The 16,524-nt window shown below is 22.1% G+C and overlaps 1 protein-coding gene across 1 annotated transcript; it reads left to right on the top strand.

The window, feature by feature from the left end:
• The first annotated feature begins 1,590 nt into the window (after positions 1-1,590).
• On the top strand, positions 1,591-15,051 carry LOC127280652 (uncharacterized). The gene is made up of 9 exons (XM_051303806.1): positions 1,591-1,734; positions 1,823-1,981; positions 2,145-2,512; positions 2,572-3,179; positions 3,289-3,636; positions 4,444-4,957; positions 6,643-7,032; positions 9,959-11,576; positions 13,228-15,051. The coding sequence occupies exons 1-9, from the start codon at positions 1,605-1,607 to the stop codon at positions 13,392-13,394; spliced, it is 4,302 nt and encodes a 1,433-aa protein (XP_051159763.1). The 5' UTR covers positions 1,591-1,604; the 3' UTR covers positions 13,395-15,051.
• Positions 15,052-16,524: the final 1,473 nt, after the last annotated feature.

Raw genomic sequence — 16,524 nt, 5'->3', positions numbered from 1 at the left:
ATAAATAAAATTATATATATATTATTCCTAAAATATTATTTATTAAAAAAACAGAGATGAGTGGAATCTAGTCAAAAGAAAACCCGTGAACAAAGACCTGAAAAGTTTTATCGAATTAAATAATAATATAATATAATAAATATTTATTATAATAATATATATAATATATAAAATATATACGTAATTAAATATAGTTCTATTCTTCGATATAAACTTAGTAAGGTAACGGATCTCAGTTTACGGGTATTACTGTATAATTAATATATATAAAAAATAATATATTATATTTATTCTAATATAATTTCTATTAAAAGAAATTATAAAAAAAAATTATCAATATAAATTGTATTCCATATTTACAGCAAAATATATTATAATATTTAATTATTTAATTTTAAAACGACATAACATCCACTATAGTGTTTAATTATATAATCATTAATTATCAATCAATTATAATATTGTAAAAACTTCAAAAAAAAATTAATAATTATAAAAAATTGTAATCTTTTTTAAAATTATTTTTAATTATATAATTAATTATAATTTTTATATTTTCAACATTTTGATAAAGTTTTCAAAAAAAAAAAAAATATAAACATTATTCTCAAAGCTAAATATATTTTTTTAGTTCAAATAAAATTTTTATTTGAAACAAATAAATAGTTATCTAGCCATGAGAAACTTTTATTTATTTAAAATTCAAATATATTTGGTGTGAAAAAAAAATTTTCTCTAAATGAAGAAAAACAAAAAAAAAATTGCTTTAAATCATATTCTTGTGTGACGATGTTTTTTTTTATTATAATTATAATTATTTACAATTATAATAATGATGATGTGTGACATATATTTATTCATAATTAATATAAAAAAAAACCCATAAAAATACAAACATGTTCTATTAATTAATTTTTTTCTAAAAATTTTAATTTATTTTCAAATTTTTAAATGAGAACATTTTTGTATTTTGATCCTATATATTATTTATTTACCAACTAATTATTTAATAATTATATGTAATTACATAATTTATATAATAGATAAGTATATTAATATTGTGTGCGTTTGAGAGTGAAAAAAAAGTGTGAGACAATAATGAAAAATTAAAAAAAAAAAATTATATTACAAAATTTTGTATTTAAAAGAAAATGTACCAAAAAAAAAAAAATCATTTTTTGACTTCTGATCTTGCTTTTTGTGAAAATAAAAAAAAAACAATAAATATTTTTCGACAGAATTTACTGTATTATTCTTTATCCTTTATTATTTTTCCCATTTATTATTATTATTCCCTTTTTTTTAATTTATTATTTACTTTTTACTATACATTTAATTTTTTTCAATTTTTGTTTTTAACGTTTTATTAAAATCTAAAAAACTTTTCTTTATAAAAAAATACTAAATCTAAAAAACTTTTCTATATAAAAAAATACTAAATTTAGAAATTGCTTTTTTTAGAATTAATAATAATAATAATTTTTAAATATTTAAAAAAAATATATATATTCACTGATATACAGCTGTCGACATCTATTAGAAGTTATGAATAAATTCAAAGTTTGAACAATGTCGATAAATTAGGAATCTCTTGTATGTAACATATGTTAGACACGAATTTGTATTTTGTTTTTAAATTTCAAATTTTTCGGGTAAAAAAAACAACGAAAAAATGTTTGAAACATTTGAAAATCAAATTTCAATCGTCAACATATTTATCATTAAACAAATCAGGTAACTAATGTTTGATTTAAAATTTTTAATATTATAAATTATAGTTTTTCAAATGTAAATAATTTTTATAATTTATAATTTATTTCAGATATGAATATTTTAGGAAATGACTTTGATGATGATCAATACGTTACGAAGAGTAATGAAAATTTCAGCAATGCTGATTTCGAAAATGAAATATTGCAATTTACTGACCTACAAGAAAAAACAAATGATTACGAAACAATTTCCTTTTCATCAGAATTAGGCGAGTGTGTATATTTAATCGCAAATTAAATAATAAAAATAATAATTTAAATCTACTAATAATTTCAAAAAAAAACTACCTCAAATTATTACTAATTATTAATTAATTAATTAATTTAATTTTAAGATAAAAAATTAGAAATTTTTTTTTTTGAACATTTTAGCCAGTAAAGAAACAATTTTCGAAACTTGCCTCGATGGAAAATATGATGAAATTATTGTCAATGATCAATTATTGGATGATTTTGTGATATATGAAAGTATTCAAGATTCTTTAATTTCAAAAGAAATACAATCACTATCCAATGAAAATAATGTTAATTTCAACGAAATGGAAGTTATTGGAGAATTTGAATTGCCACAAACAATGAATTTACTTAATAAAAAAATACTTGACAAAAATATAAATGATAATGAAATTTTATTATGTCGACTTTGTGCCCAAAAAAACGAGAATATGATTTACATTTTTCAATATTCACCAAATCAACAAAATATTGCTGAAAAAATTAACAACTGTCTACCAATTACTGTAAGTATTTTATAATAATTATTTTTCAATTTATTTCTACAAGAAAAAAAAAATTTCAGGTCACAGAAACTGATAAATTTTCAAAAACAATTTGTCATCTTTGCCTCGAAAAACTGGAATTTATTAACAATTTCTACAAAACTGTATCAGAAGCTGAGGCTAATTTTAAAAAATCAACAGATTGTTCTGAAACATCGATCAATGAGGAAAATGAAAATAATTCTGAAGAAGAAAATCATCCATCAACAAAAGACAAAACACAAATAAATGACATTAGTTGTCGAATTTGTGAAAGAAAATTTTCAACACAAAGAAAATGTTTTCTTCATTCCACCATGCATACATCGTCAAATTATTTTCCCTGTTCACTTTGTGATATTAATTCTACAACTTTAGACGAATGGAAAAAACATTACACTGAACAACATAATGGAAGAATTAGTGAAAGAATGCCAGCTAAATATGAATGTAAAATTTGTAAAAAAAAATTCATCACCATAAATCGTTTGAATTTTCATCAAAAATTTCATGAATTAAACGCTAAAGCTTGCTATTGTGATAAATGTGATAAATTTCTTTCATCAGAATCGGTGCTCTATCAACATTCAATAATGGTACATCAACAAACAAGAGAATTTTGTTGTGATATTTGTGGAATTCAATTTAGGTTAGTGGAAATATTTCTGATGAGTTTAATTTTAAAATTATTTCAGAAAAAAGGTTCGGAAATATTTTCGAAACGTTTATGGAACTTTTTTTTTTAAAATATTCCACAGATCTCAGAGCCAATTGGCAACGCATCAACGTAAACACAACAACGAAAGACCCTATGAGTGTAAAATTTGCCTCAAACAATTTAATTCAATGGACAATTTACGACGTCATGAAAAACTTCATCTACCAACAAAACCATTTCAGTGTAATAAATGTGATAAGGCTTTTGATCGTATTAACAGTCTCAATAAACATTTGCTAATACATCAAATAGCTGAAAAATCAAAAATTTTATGCCAAATCTGCAATGGTTGCAAGCAAATATTATTTGATGATTCCGAATTTCATATTCAAAATTGTAATGAAGAATTTCCATTTATCGAACACAAACAACTTGACACCGTCTACAGGTTTGAAAAAATCAAAATGAGGCCAAATTTCAAATGGCCTAAGGTTTAATTGATCTAAATTCAATTGGCCTAAAAGTCGAATGGACTAATTATTACTTGGCCTAATCTGTATATGACCTAATTTTTATTAGGCCTATAATCTTCGTTCAATCTAATTTTCATTTGTACTAATCGTCATTTGTCCTAATTCCATTTGGCCTAATCTTAATGTAACCTAATTCTTATATTTATCATAATATTTATTTGTCTTAAATCTCACTTGGCCTAAATTTTCTCTAACCTAATACTTTTTTAGCCTCATTTTTATCTGATCTAATTATTACTTAAACACAATTTACCATAATTATCATTTGAAATAATTTTCAACCGGTCCTAATAATCATTTGGACTAAACGCCGCTTAAACTAATTTTCATTTGATCTAATCTTTATAAAACCTAATTCTCATTTGGCCTAATCATTCTACACCCTAATTATTATTTGTTCTAATATTTATCTTACCTAATTCTTACCTGGCCTAAATTTTATTTGTATAATTCACGTTCATGAATGGGTAACAAATGAAGTTTAGGCCAAGTGAAAATTAGATCAAAATGAGAATTAGGACAAATGACGATTAGTACAAATCAAAATTAGATTGAATGAAGATTATAGGTCATATACAGATTAGGCCAAGTAATAATTAGTCCATTCGACTTTTAGGCCAATTGAATTAAAATCAATTAAGTGTTAGGCCATTTGAAGAAAAATTTATGCACGCCTCTTCAAAATTATATCTTTCATTCTTTCTAAAATTTTCATCTTTCAGATGTGAATTTTGTCAACAATGTTACACATCAATTGAATCGGTAAAAAATCATTCCACAATTCATTCTGGATCATGTCCCTATGTATGTACAATTTGTCAAGTGACTTTTGCAACTTACAATCAGATAATAGCTCATAAAAAAGCCCACATTAGCAAAACAAATCAGAAAACAATTGAAGATAAAGAAAATAAAGTGACAAAATTATTTTTTTGTGAAAATTGTGAAAAGACATTTAGCAATTTTACCAATATGAATGTACATCGAAAGACATGTATTAATAATGGTAGTACACTGATTTGTCCATCGTGTGACATTCTTTTCGTGAGTAAACAAGAATTCACGAAACACAAAAGAAGACGAGAAATTGATGAACAATTTAATTGTGAAAAATGTAAGATTTCATTTGGTAATAAATGTGGTTTTGAGATACATAAAACAATTATTCACATGGGAAATGAAAGGAAGAATAGAAATTTATTCACTTGCTCTCACTGTGGAAAGGCATTTCAGCAAGTAAATTTTGAAAAATTTATTTAACAAAAATTTTAGATTATATTTAGAAAAATATATCAGTTTCGATGAATTCATTAGGGAAGGAAATCGGATTTTTGTTTATCATTATTTGAAAATCAAATTATTAATACAAATTTTTTATTTCGATTTTATAAGGAAATGACTATAGTGAATCTAATTTTGATTCGCGATTCCTGTTCAAAATAATATATATTTTTTGCGGGACATTTTTTTTGTAAAAATATTGTGTTACGAATATTTTTATAAGGCTTGATTGCTACACATTTTTTAAATTAATTATTAATTAATTAATTTGATTTTACTAAAAGGCAAAAAAATTTAACGGCCTCGGATCGACTTTAAGGGGCAAAAATGTCGATTTACATACAAAAAAAAAGTCGAAAAAGTCAATTTTTTTATTTCAACTAAATTTTATTAGTTAATAAATAATAAATATTAAATTTAATAAATATTAAATATTATATTAATTATATTAATAAATATTAAATTTTTTAAATTAAATAATTAAATATAATTAATAATTAAATAATTGAAATTCAGAGGATTTTAATTTTGAAATAAATTTTCTGTGAATTTAAACTGCTGTAGTTTTTTTTTTTTTTTTAATTTTTGATAAAAATTTAGTTTACGAGTTTTTATTTGAAACTTTTTTTTAAATAATTGAATTTTTCAAAAATAATATAAAAATAATTAAAAATAATTTATTTTTGGAACAGTTAAAGTTGAAATTTTTAGAAATAATTGAATTTAAAAAGATTTTCTTAAATTTCAGAGAATAATTGAATTTTACAGAATTGAAAATAATTTATATAATAATTTTAGATAACATTTTTTTTTTTAAATAATTGATTTTTTCGTAGATTTAAAATTAAAAAATTTTGAAAATAATTGAAATTCAGTAATTTTTTTGTGAAATTTTTTACGATTTCTGTTGCTAAATAATTTATTGAAAATTGCAGAAAAAAAAATTCAACTTTAAACATTTTTTAATTTGAAAAATATTTTCAGATAATTGAATTTTTTGAAGAATATTATAAAAAATCATTGAAAATAATTCAAATTTCGAAATAGTTACAGTTGAAATTTTTATAGAAATAATTGAATTTCAAAATATTTTTTTTTTAATTTCAGATAATAATTAAACTTTTACAGAATTGAAAATAAATTATCAAATAATTTTAGTATCAATAATTTATCAAATAATTATCATAATAATTTTATCAAACAATTTTTTAAAAAAATAATTGAATTTGCGAAGAATTTACAATACAGATTTTTGAAAATAATTGAATTTCAAGTGATTTTTAATTGAAATTTTTCGTAATAAAAAATAATTTATTAGGAATTACAGAACAAAATTGAATTTCAAAAATTTTTAATTGAATAAACTTTTCATATAATTATTGTCACAAAATATTTTAAAAATCAATAAAAATAATTGAATTTAAAAAGAATTTTATTCGAAATTATTAAATTTTAGAATATTTTTTAATTTTTTTGAAAATAATTGAATTTCAACTGATTTTAAATTAAAATTTTTGGTAATTTTATTTGCTGAGTTTTTTTTTTCTATTTTAAACAATATAAATTTCATAAAATTTTTAATTATGTAAAAAAATAGTTTTTTTTTTTTTTTTGTTCTAATCAATAATAATTAATTTCAGAAAGCTCATCTAAATAATCACATGAGAAGTCATACTGGCGAGAAACCATTTGCTTGTGAATATTGTAAGAAAAAATTCAGTTTCAAAGCCGATAGAGATAATCATGAAAAAATTCACAGTTTAGAACGTTTATTTAAATGTAAAATGTGTGAAAAAAGTTTTAAAAATTCTGCACGACTACGTGAGCATATGATACATCATTCTGATATTCGTCCTTACAAATGTGATTATTGCGATCAAGCATTTAAAAAGACGAATGCAAGAAAAGTTCATACACTTATTCATACAGGTGAGAAGCCATATCAATGTGATATTTGTGGTATTTCATTTCGAAGAACGGGCGATTTAAATAAACACAAAAAAACTCAACACAAAATTCTAATTGAAAAATAATTCGCTAAAAAAAAAATAACGAATTATTTTCACAAGATAATTTTTTAAAAAAATAAATTCATTAAAAAAATTTATCTTTCAGTATTGAAAATTTTTGACAACTATTGTATTATAATTTCTGCATTTATTATATATATATAAATTATAATAATCTTTTAAATATATTATAAGTTATAATTTTTCTATAAAGTTTCTTTGTATTTTATCAATAAAATATATTTTCCCATTATTTTTCAGCGATTTTATTATATATTTTTTAAAAACATAACCTCAATTTCAGAAAAAATTAGATAAAATAATAATTGTTTTTCAAATGTTTTAATTAAAAAATTGAAAACAATTCAACGAGTGTTAAACTTCCTTAAATACGTAAAAAAAACCATATAAATGCAAAATTGAAAAATAAAACATATTTATACATAAATCACAATAATTGTTGTTTACGAATATAAAAACAAAAAATTCATGTTTTATATTCAAGGCAAGAGAAAAAATTATGAATAAAAAATATATAATTGAAATTACAAAATAGGAAAAACATATATTTACCACAAAATTTTTTTAGGTTAGGGTACATATATATGGCGCGAGCATAAGAAACAATTTCTATTTTACCGTAATCATCGAAAATAACTTTTAACTTAGAATTTAGAATCAATTTACTTCCCACCTTTTGTTTTATATCTCCAAACCAGAAAAATGTAAAAGAGAAAGGCGGAAAAATATATTCGCACGATTTTCAAACCGTTGTGCTGTGTCGTCAACCGTTTTCCAGTATAGAATGATTCGACCTCGTCTCCCGCCATTTTGCACAATTTTACCCACTATTTTACATATATTTACACGATTTACGCAATACAACGTAATCTTACAGAAATAAATATACGTACCTCACTATGCTCACACTAATATAAGTCTAATGTTATTATCGACTTCGACAAACTTGTAATGATATTTGTTTGTCATTGGTTTTCTCGTCATTGACGTTTCTTTCGAATATATTTCCTTAAATTCCGCGATTTGAATTCAATATCTAACAAATCAATTATATTGCAAGTGAGTTTAAATTATTTATACTTAGTAAAGTTATTTTTCCCTGCGCACAGTTTTGGATATATATATATATATATATACAAGTATACATATACATGTATATATATAATATATAAGTGTGTTAGCGACGTTCCCAACCTCTGTGGGGAAAAAAAAAATTTTCATTGGGGGGAAAAAAAGTGTGTGTGCGTGTGTGCAATTTTTCGCGAGAAAGTATATATAATATATGTATATATAAATGTATATTACGAAACGTGGATGAAAAAAGAAATGAATCTATTTTTACAGTATTTCCGTAATAATTATACACAAATTAATGTGTGAAAATTAAACGTGAATATATTGTAAATATTTCCATTGTTTCACAAAAATATATATATATATATACACATGCACACAAACCAATAGTTGTCAATCTATTGGAGGATACGAACATAACCTAGAAAAAAAAATAATTTGCTAATTTTGTGAAACTTTCTTTTGCATTTGTTTTGAAAAAAAAAAAAGAGGAAACAATGGATCTTTGTCAAAAATTCCTGACATCAAGTGTATTAAACATTGATTTCCATTTGGAAATTTATAATTAAATTATAATAATATGGATTCATGGCAAAAATATTTTAATGTGTGAGGTAAGAATTTTACATATATATGTATATATATATATTTATCTGTTTAATAACATTGATGTTTATATTATTGCTCACTGTTGTATTTGTTGGTAAAAATTTTTTTTTTCGATTAAATATTTCGAATATAACAAAAGATGTTTATCATTTTTAAATATTGGTTTAATTTTTTTTTCTTTTTGTTATCTTTGTCTATTATTTGGTTAGAAATAAAAGTTAAAAAAAAACAATTGCAAGTTAATAATTCTAAATAGAAAATTAATCAATAATACAAATTTTGAGCGATAATTTATAATTGTAAAATTTAATTATTGAATAGATAATATTTTTTTTTCTATTTCATTTTTGCGTATATATAATTGAGAAAAATTCATCGAAAAAATGGAAACATAACCTTAAATTTCCACTTGGTATTTTTTTTCTTGCAAAATATTGACGAAATTTTTTTTCTATTTTATTTGTTTTACATTTCGGTTTTATTCTTTTTCGATTATTTTTAATTTCAAAATTTCTACAATAATAATAATAATAATAATAATAATAATAATAAATAATTTTTAAAAAATTTATTTTTTGCTATTTTTGCAAATATAAACAATATTTTAAAATAATTTATCAAATTATTGAATTTTTTTAAAGGTATAAATTTAAAAGAAGTGAATTTTTTTAAAAATTGAAATTTTTATAATTTTTTATTAATACCAATTAAGTTGTTAGTTTCGAAATTTTTTTTTAATTATTAATTTAGTCGTTAAAATTTTCTGATTAAAATTCCAATTATTTTGTTTTATTTTAAAAATTTTGTATTTTTTTTTTTTTATTTATTTATTTAGAAAAATTATTTAAATGACAATTTTAATTTTTTTTTTTCTTAAAATAATAATTTCTAATTTAATTTTTTTTGAAATAATTACTTTTGAAAATAATTGAATTTAAAAAACATATTTTTTGCTACAAAATAAATATAAATTTCAATTTATAGAAAGAATTAATATGGAAAAAATATTTTTAAAAATCAGAAAAATCTACATTTGAAGGAATAATAAATTTAATTCATATTTATTGTAATAAAAAATAAATTTTCTATTATTTTTGTTTTTAAAAAAAAAAAATCTGTTCCAAATTTTCCTATTCAATGCCAAGTCATTGGAGAGGAACGTAAAAAAAAATCGCCTAATTTTCTTTTTTTTTACACATTTTTAAAATTGCAGGTGACACCAAAAAAGTGAATTAACAATTAAAAATCGATGAGGATCCCAGAATCGGAAGATCCGTGGAACATGGACAGTAAATTGAAGTTCGCTGACCGCTTAAAAGCGTTGCTCAATACAGAATCACGTCAAGACGTTGATCCCTACGTCTTTAGTGAACCGGAACCATTTACATCATCATCCGGTGCAACATCAGCGGCAGCAGCAGTAGCAGCCAAGAACTTCAAATTGCTCGCATCCAAAAATTCAAAACCACCACAACATCAACAGCAACAATTACCAAATAATCGTCCATCAAAATCAAAATCAAAATGCAATAATCAGAGGATAATAAAAATAAAACAAGAAATATCAACAAATTATCAAGAATTTGCAAATAAAAATTTAAATTTTCGTTTCAATGAAACTGCAATACAACGTAAAAGAAAGCAAGAAAATTTATTACGCAACAATATAAATTCAATTCCAAAACGACCGAGTCGTGATCATACACTTCTCTATTATCCACGTGCAGGCGATGAAATATCCGACAGTGATTCAAGTGGTGAGGAGGCATCAATTTATCAACGTCATTGGTTTAATGGTGAATCAACAGAGCCAACAACACGATCATCGCGTCTAATACAATTACGTTCACAATTACGTCGTCGGCTTATTCAATTGCATAAAAGTGGAATTGAATCGGAGACAAATTTACGTTGTCGAACACGTTTATTGGTGAAGGCAGCATATCGTGATCCATCGTTGGCGGCGCGTAAAATTAATGGAAATAAAGACACAGCTGACAATAGAAGCATTATTAAAGAGACAAGAAAAATTATCGATGGTCCATTACTTGTTGGTGGTCCATGTCTAATGAATGGTTGTCGTCAAATTTCACTACCATGCACAAGACATTGTTCACGACACATTATGATGAATTGCGATCAACAATTATTTGAGCATTGCACTGCCAAATTTAGTGACAATACACAATGTTCAATTCCTGTTTTTGATGTTGCTCATGAATTGCCATTATGTCCTGAGCATGCGCGTAAACGTGATAATTATCATCGTAAAGCACAGGAATCGAAACCAAAGAAATCGAGAAAAAAACCCTCATCAATGTCATTAACATCATCATTATCAGTATCATCGTCATCGATTAATGTTAATCAAACGACAATGCCAAGGCCAAAGGCAAAATCGAGACCTAAAAAAAGAAAACGACCAACGGCGACAACTTTGGCGCCGCCGCCTCCTCTTCCGCCACCACCACCACCACAATTGCAATTATCGAATTGTAAAGAACAAGAAACAAAAACTGTGGATATGGTAATATCGGAACAAACTATTGAATTAACGGATGATGATAATCAACATCATAATCATCAGCAGCAACAACAACAGCAGCAGCAGCAACATCGTTTTGTTAGTCATATATCACCTGAGAGTCATACAAAAACATTAAATAATTTAAATGCACCACAAGGCACATCGAATACAAATTTAAATCTTGGTTTAGGATTGGGTGGATTGGGTCTTGGTGGTGGACTTAAAGTTGAACTTGGCGATCATGAAGTTTTTGCATCATTAGATGCGGCCGAACATGATTTTGGCAATGTACTCAATAATTTGCCAGCTGATGCTTTCAATGATTTATTTATTGGTGAGTATATTTAATTATTTCAATATTCATCGATGTTTCCTTCCAATCAATTTTAATAAATTTTGTCAATTTTCATAATTTTTCTGTTCCAAAATTGCCAAAATTTATTAAAATATATTTATTTATTTCAATATTCATCGATTTTTTTGTTTCAATCAATAAATAATTATTTTAATAAATTTTGGCAATTTTGGAACAGAAAAAAATATGAAAATTGACAAAATTTTTTAAAATATTTATTTATTTCAATATTCATCGATTTTTTTGTTTCAATCAATAAATAATTAATTTTAAATAAATTTTTATCAACTTCCAATAATTACGAAAAGTTAAAAAAAAATATATAATTTTTCCTGTTCCAAAATTGACAAAAAATTTATTATTAAAATAATAATTAGTTTCCTTAAAATATTCATCGATGATTTATTCCAATCAGTAAATAATTATTTTAATGGCAATTTTCTGTTTTGTTTGTTTAAAAATCTTTATATTATGTGAAAACTATTTTTAATTAGTTAGATAAATATTTAAAAATATATCATTTGATTTAATTAAGCAATTTTATTATTATTACAAAATTATTAAAGTTGCAAAAAAAATTTTTTTAAATTGCTTTTCGAATAATAAGTAAATAAAAATTAATTTTATTTAAAAATTTATATCAGTTCTAATATTTTCAAAAAAAAATAAAAATAAATAAATAAAGTTCTAGTAATTCAAACTTTATAGGATAAAATATTACAAAATTATTCACTTTTTAGAAATCAATAATTTTAGAATTGTTGTACAAATTTTGTTTTTATTTCAAAAATTATTATTTTCTTTGATAAAAATATAAATATTTCTTTGATATTTTTATTATTAAATTTACCATTTAAATATTTATTACAAAAAAAAAAATAATTTAGAAATGAACTTTAGAAAAAAAAATTTTTTCCTTTTATTTAATTTCACTCTTTTTTTCTTATATTTGTATGTAAAAAATATTTGATTATCAAGTTTATTATAATTAATAACAAATTATCGAATTAATAATATTAAAAATACTATTAATTAATTAATAATAATAATAATAATAATAATAATAATAATTCCGTAATATTATACCGTAGGAGGTTTGAATAACTAGAACTTTTTAAAAATTAAATAACTATAAAATTAAAATTCGAAGTTATAAAAATTCGAACAAATGAATATTTTGATACTAAAAAAAGAATTCTTTTGAAATATTTTTTTTTTCTCTAAAATAAAAATCATTTTAAATTAATTTTCATTTACTATTCTGTACAAATGAAAATTCGAGCAAATAATAATTCTGATAAATTGAAATTCGATGAATTAAAAAATTTGTAAAATAAAAATTTGTTTAAATAACAATTATGCAAGAAATTTTGTTAAATAATAATTCGAATAAATTCGAAATTTACCAAATTTATCTTAATTGCTTGATATTAATGAGAATTATGATAAAACAAAAAAAAGTGGTGACAAAATTTTAGAATGAAAAAAATTTATTTATTTCATTTTTCTGTCTTTGAAATCGATTTTAAATTTAAATCAACAGTAATTTGTTAACCTTTAGTTATGTATTTATTTATCAGTAATTTTTTTTTGTACAAAATTTTATTGATTTATCCGTTTTTTTTCACAGAAAGTAGAAACGGTGAATACGAGCCATCGCGCGAAGAAGAAGAAGAATTGGAACGTGCATTGGAAGCTGTTGACAAAGATGTACGAACTCTAGAGCGATTGGGACAATCGCATGGATTATTGGAACCAGCTTTACTTGCCCAATTGATGTCAGATATTGCTTCGTAGCCCCCTCATTAAATTTTTGTGTTGAACAAAAAAAGAAAACTTAAAAAATAATCATCAAACACTTTCTCGCATATCTCGTAGCGAACAATATATTTTTTTTTTATCGTCAATGTCTGTGCTGGTAACAAAAAAAAAAAAAGAAAGAAAAAGTGGTAGTGTCACTTGGAAAAAAAAACAATTTTTTTTTCTATTAGTCAAATAATATTAGAGAGCAATGCATTATTTTCGAGATTCTCGAAATTATTAAAAAGAAAAAAAAATTGAATAGTGAGACTTCGTTTTGTTGTGATAAAAACCAGTTGAGCGTTTCGTTCAAATTATGAGTGATAGTTAATTAAAAAAAAATAAAAAAAAAAACAGTTTAAAAAAATTGAAGGGGGTGAAAATAATGTGAGTACGATTTTAAATGAACTTTTAATTGAAAAATCCGAGTGATTATTCAATTTTCAAATAATCCACAGGGATTTATGAACTTTATTGTGAAAAACTTGTCACTTAAAAAAAAGAGGCTTAAGTATTTCTCTAAAGTCGATTAATCGACCTTTGTACATAAAAAAAAATATTAAAATACCAGACAGTCAAAGTGCGTGTACATTAGATACGAATTTTTTGTTTTTTCGAAACAATAGTCGAATTTCATAAATGAAAATTAGTTTTCAGTGCTTTAACTCCAATTAAGAGTTTATGAGCTGCGATTTACAAAAAAATAACTTATTTTGCTACGTTTATTCGTATAAATGAGAACATTCCGAAAATAAAAAGTTACGAATCATTTTTGGGAAAAGAAATTTTTGCAAATGCATGAATATTCATATTAATTTAAATTATTTATTTTAAATTTTCACTAAGTGAACTGAAAACCAAATTTAAATCAAGTGAAAAGATTTAACGAATCTAATTTCAAAATAATTATTTTTCATAAGAGAAATAAAAAAACAACTAAAAAGAATAGTAATAAAAATTTGTTTTATATTTTTTAAATATTTATTTATTTATTAAAACTTAAAAATAATTTGCAAAATTTTCTTTTCTATAAAAAATTCGTTAAAATCGAAATTTTTTTTACAATTTTCATATTCGCTTTACGTGATAATAATAAAGAAAAACAAAAAAAAATATGAAAATTGAATTTCGATAAAATTCCCTTAAATTACGAAAACAAAACGTTGCAAAATTATTATCCTCTCACGAAAAAAAAAAAAAAATGTAAAAGAATTATTTATACATGTTATATACAAGTAACACCAGTTTCGTTCAATTTAATAAAAAAATTTGTTAAATTGTGCATATATAGTAGAAGCAAGACATTTTCACGAGATTTTTAATTTTTCATTTTCAATTATTCTTGCAGTCGACAACAAAAAAAAAAGTCAAGAAGCTTCACGTTTCTTTTTTTTATATATACATATATATAGATAAATTTATATAATAATAATTATGATAGGTAATTTTTGTATCTTCAAAAAGGGAGAAAAATAAAAAAAAAAAATAAAAAAATGAGCACTTAGTTCGCAGACGTTGCAAACCCGTGTAAATGTTGATAAAAAAAAATAGCTTTTTGCGCATTATAATTAAATACAATTAATTATCTATATATATATTTATAATTGCGCAAAATAATGTTTTAAAAGAGGCGCAAGAAAAAAAAAAAACAAAACATTAGAATTTCCATATTCATTGTGATCAAATTTTTACTCGTTGAAAATTTATGCAAAAACCGAATTTTTAAGTAAAATGAAATTTTTTACTTATAAAAAGAAAAAATTTACATTTCAATAGATTTCTCGAATATTGTACGATATATTATAATATCAAAAATCGAATTTTCAGCAGATTTTGAATTTGTATTTATCAAATTTTATTAAAAAAAAAAACCAGTATTAAATAGTATTTTTTTTTTCTTTGAAAATTAAATTTTTATTATTATGTGAACTTTATGATTATTTTGTTGAATTTATTTTAATTTTTTTTTTATTTCTACTTTATCAAATTGTATAGGAAACTTGATTGGAAATTTTTCAAATAAAATTATTGGAACAAAAAATAAAAATCAACTTTAGAGTTAAAAATTATAAATTTTAGAAACTCGCGTATAGAAAATTTACTATTCTCGAAATTCTGGCAAAAAGAAATTTCATCAACTAAAAAAAAATACTAAAAAAAATTAACTTTATTTAAAAAATAATTTGGCGTAAGAAAAAAAATTTTTGTCAATAATTCGAATTTTTCCAACTGAAAAATTCTTTTTATCTAATTATTCGATTTTAAAGAACAATTAAAATTAATTATCTTTTGACAAAAAAAAAAAAAAGAAAAAAAAAATTTTAAGTAGGAGAATTAAGAAAATGATCAAATTAGTAATTATTTAATTAGTAAATGTTAATTAATTTAGTGAATTATTAAATTAGTATAACTTAATAATTATATTATAGTGAATTATTCATTAAAATGAGTTAAATAATAATTATTAAATTGCAAAAAAAAAAAAAAAATTTCGTTCTACTGGAAATTCGAAACATAGTGAATTTTCCTCGATATCATTTTTCGCGTCTCATTTTTAGATGAAAAAAAATACATTCTTTTTTGTAACAGAACTAAGTACAAACAATTTAATATTTTATAAAACGTCGTTTCGAATTGGGAGGTAAATTAAAAAAAAAACTGTTTCTTGTACCGAGATAGTTTAAAAAAAATCATACAATTAGAAATAATAATTTTTTCCATATTATTTATTTATTTAAAAATAAAAAAAAGAATTTTGTCAATGAACAAAAAATGAAGTCATAAAGTATTAGCAAAATAAATTTAATTTCACAATTGAGTTTTAAATAAACTGTATAATATAATTGATCTCTTTTTTTTTATTTCATTTTTTACCACAGTTGAGAGGAAGAGAGAAAGAAAAATTTATGTTTTTCTATTTAAGTTTAATAAAAAAAAATAAAACTAAATTTTTCAATTTGAAAATAAAAGGGGGAAAAAATCGTCTAGGTTTCGCTGATAAATATATAATATATTTAGGATAAATAATTAATTGGTACTGAGTACCATTTGTTAAAAAAAAAACATTTCACATCGTATTAAACATTTTTTTTTTTAAATTATATGAAAAATGAAGACAAAAAAAATA

The sequence above is a fragment of the Leptopilina boulardi genome, unplaced genomic scaffold (genome assembly GCF_019393585.1).
Source record: "Leptopilina boulardi isolate dan_hultmark-lab unplaced genomic scaffold, ZJU_Lbou_2.1 LbouV2_248, whole genome shotgun sequence".
Lineage (NCBI taxonomy): Eukaryota > Metazoa > Arthropoda > Insecta > Hymenoptera > Figitidae > Leptopilina > Leptopilina boulardi.
Note: the sequence above shows the minus strand (reverse complement) of the source record. Positions and strands in the feature narration are given on the sequence as shown.

Coding starts and splice junctions, on each gene's coding strand:
- LOC127280652 (XM_051303806.1), top strand. CDS start 1,605: ATGTTAGACACGAATTTGTATTTTGTTTTTAAATTTCAAATTTTTCGG. Junction 3,180..3,288: donor ATTTGTGGAATTCAATTTAG/GTTAGTGGAAAT, acceptor AATATTCCACAG/ATCTCAGAGCCAATTGGCAA. Junction 4,958..6,642: donor GTGGAAAGGCATTTCAGCAA/GTAAATTTTGAA, acceptor AATTAATTTCAG/AAAGCTCATCTAAATAATCA.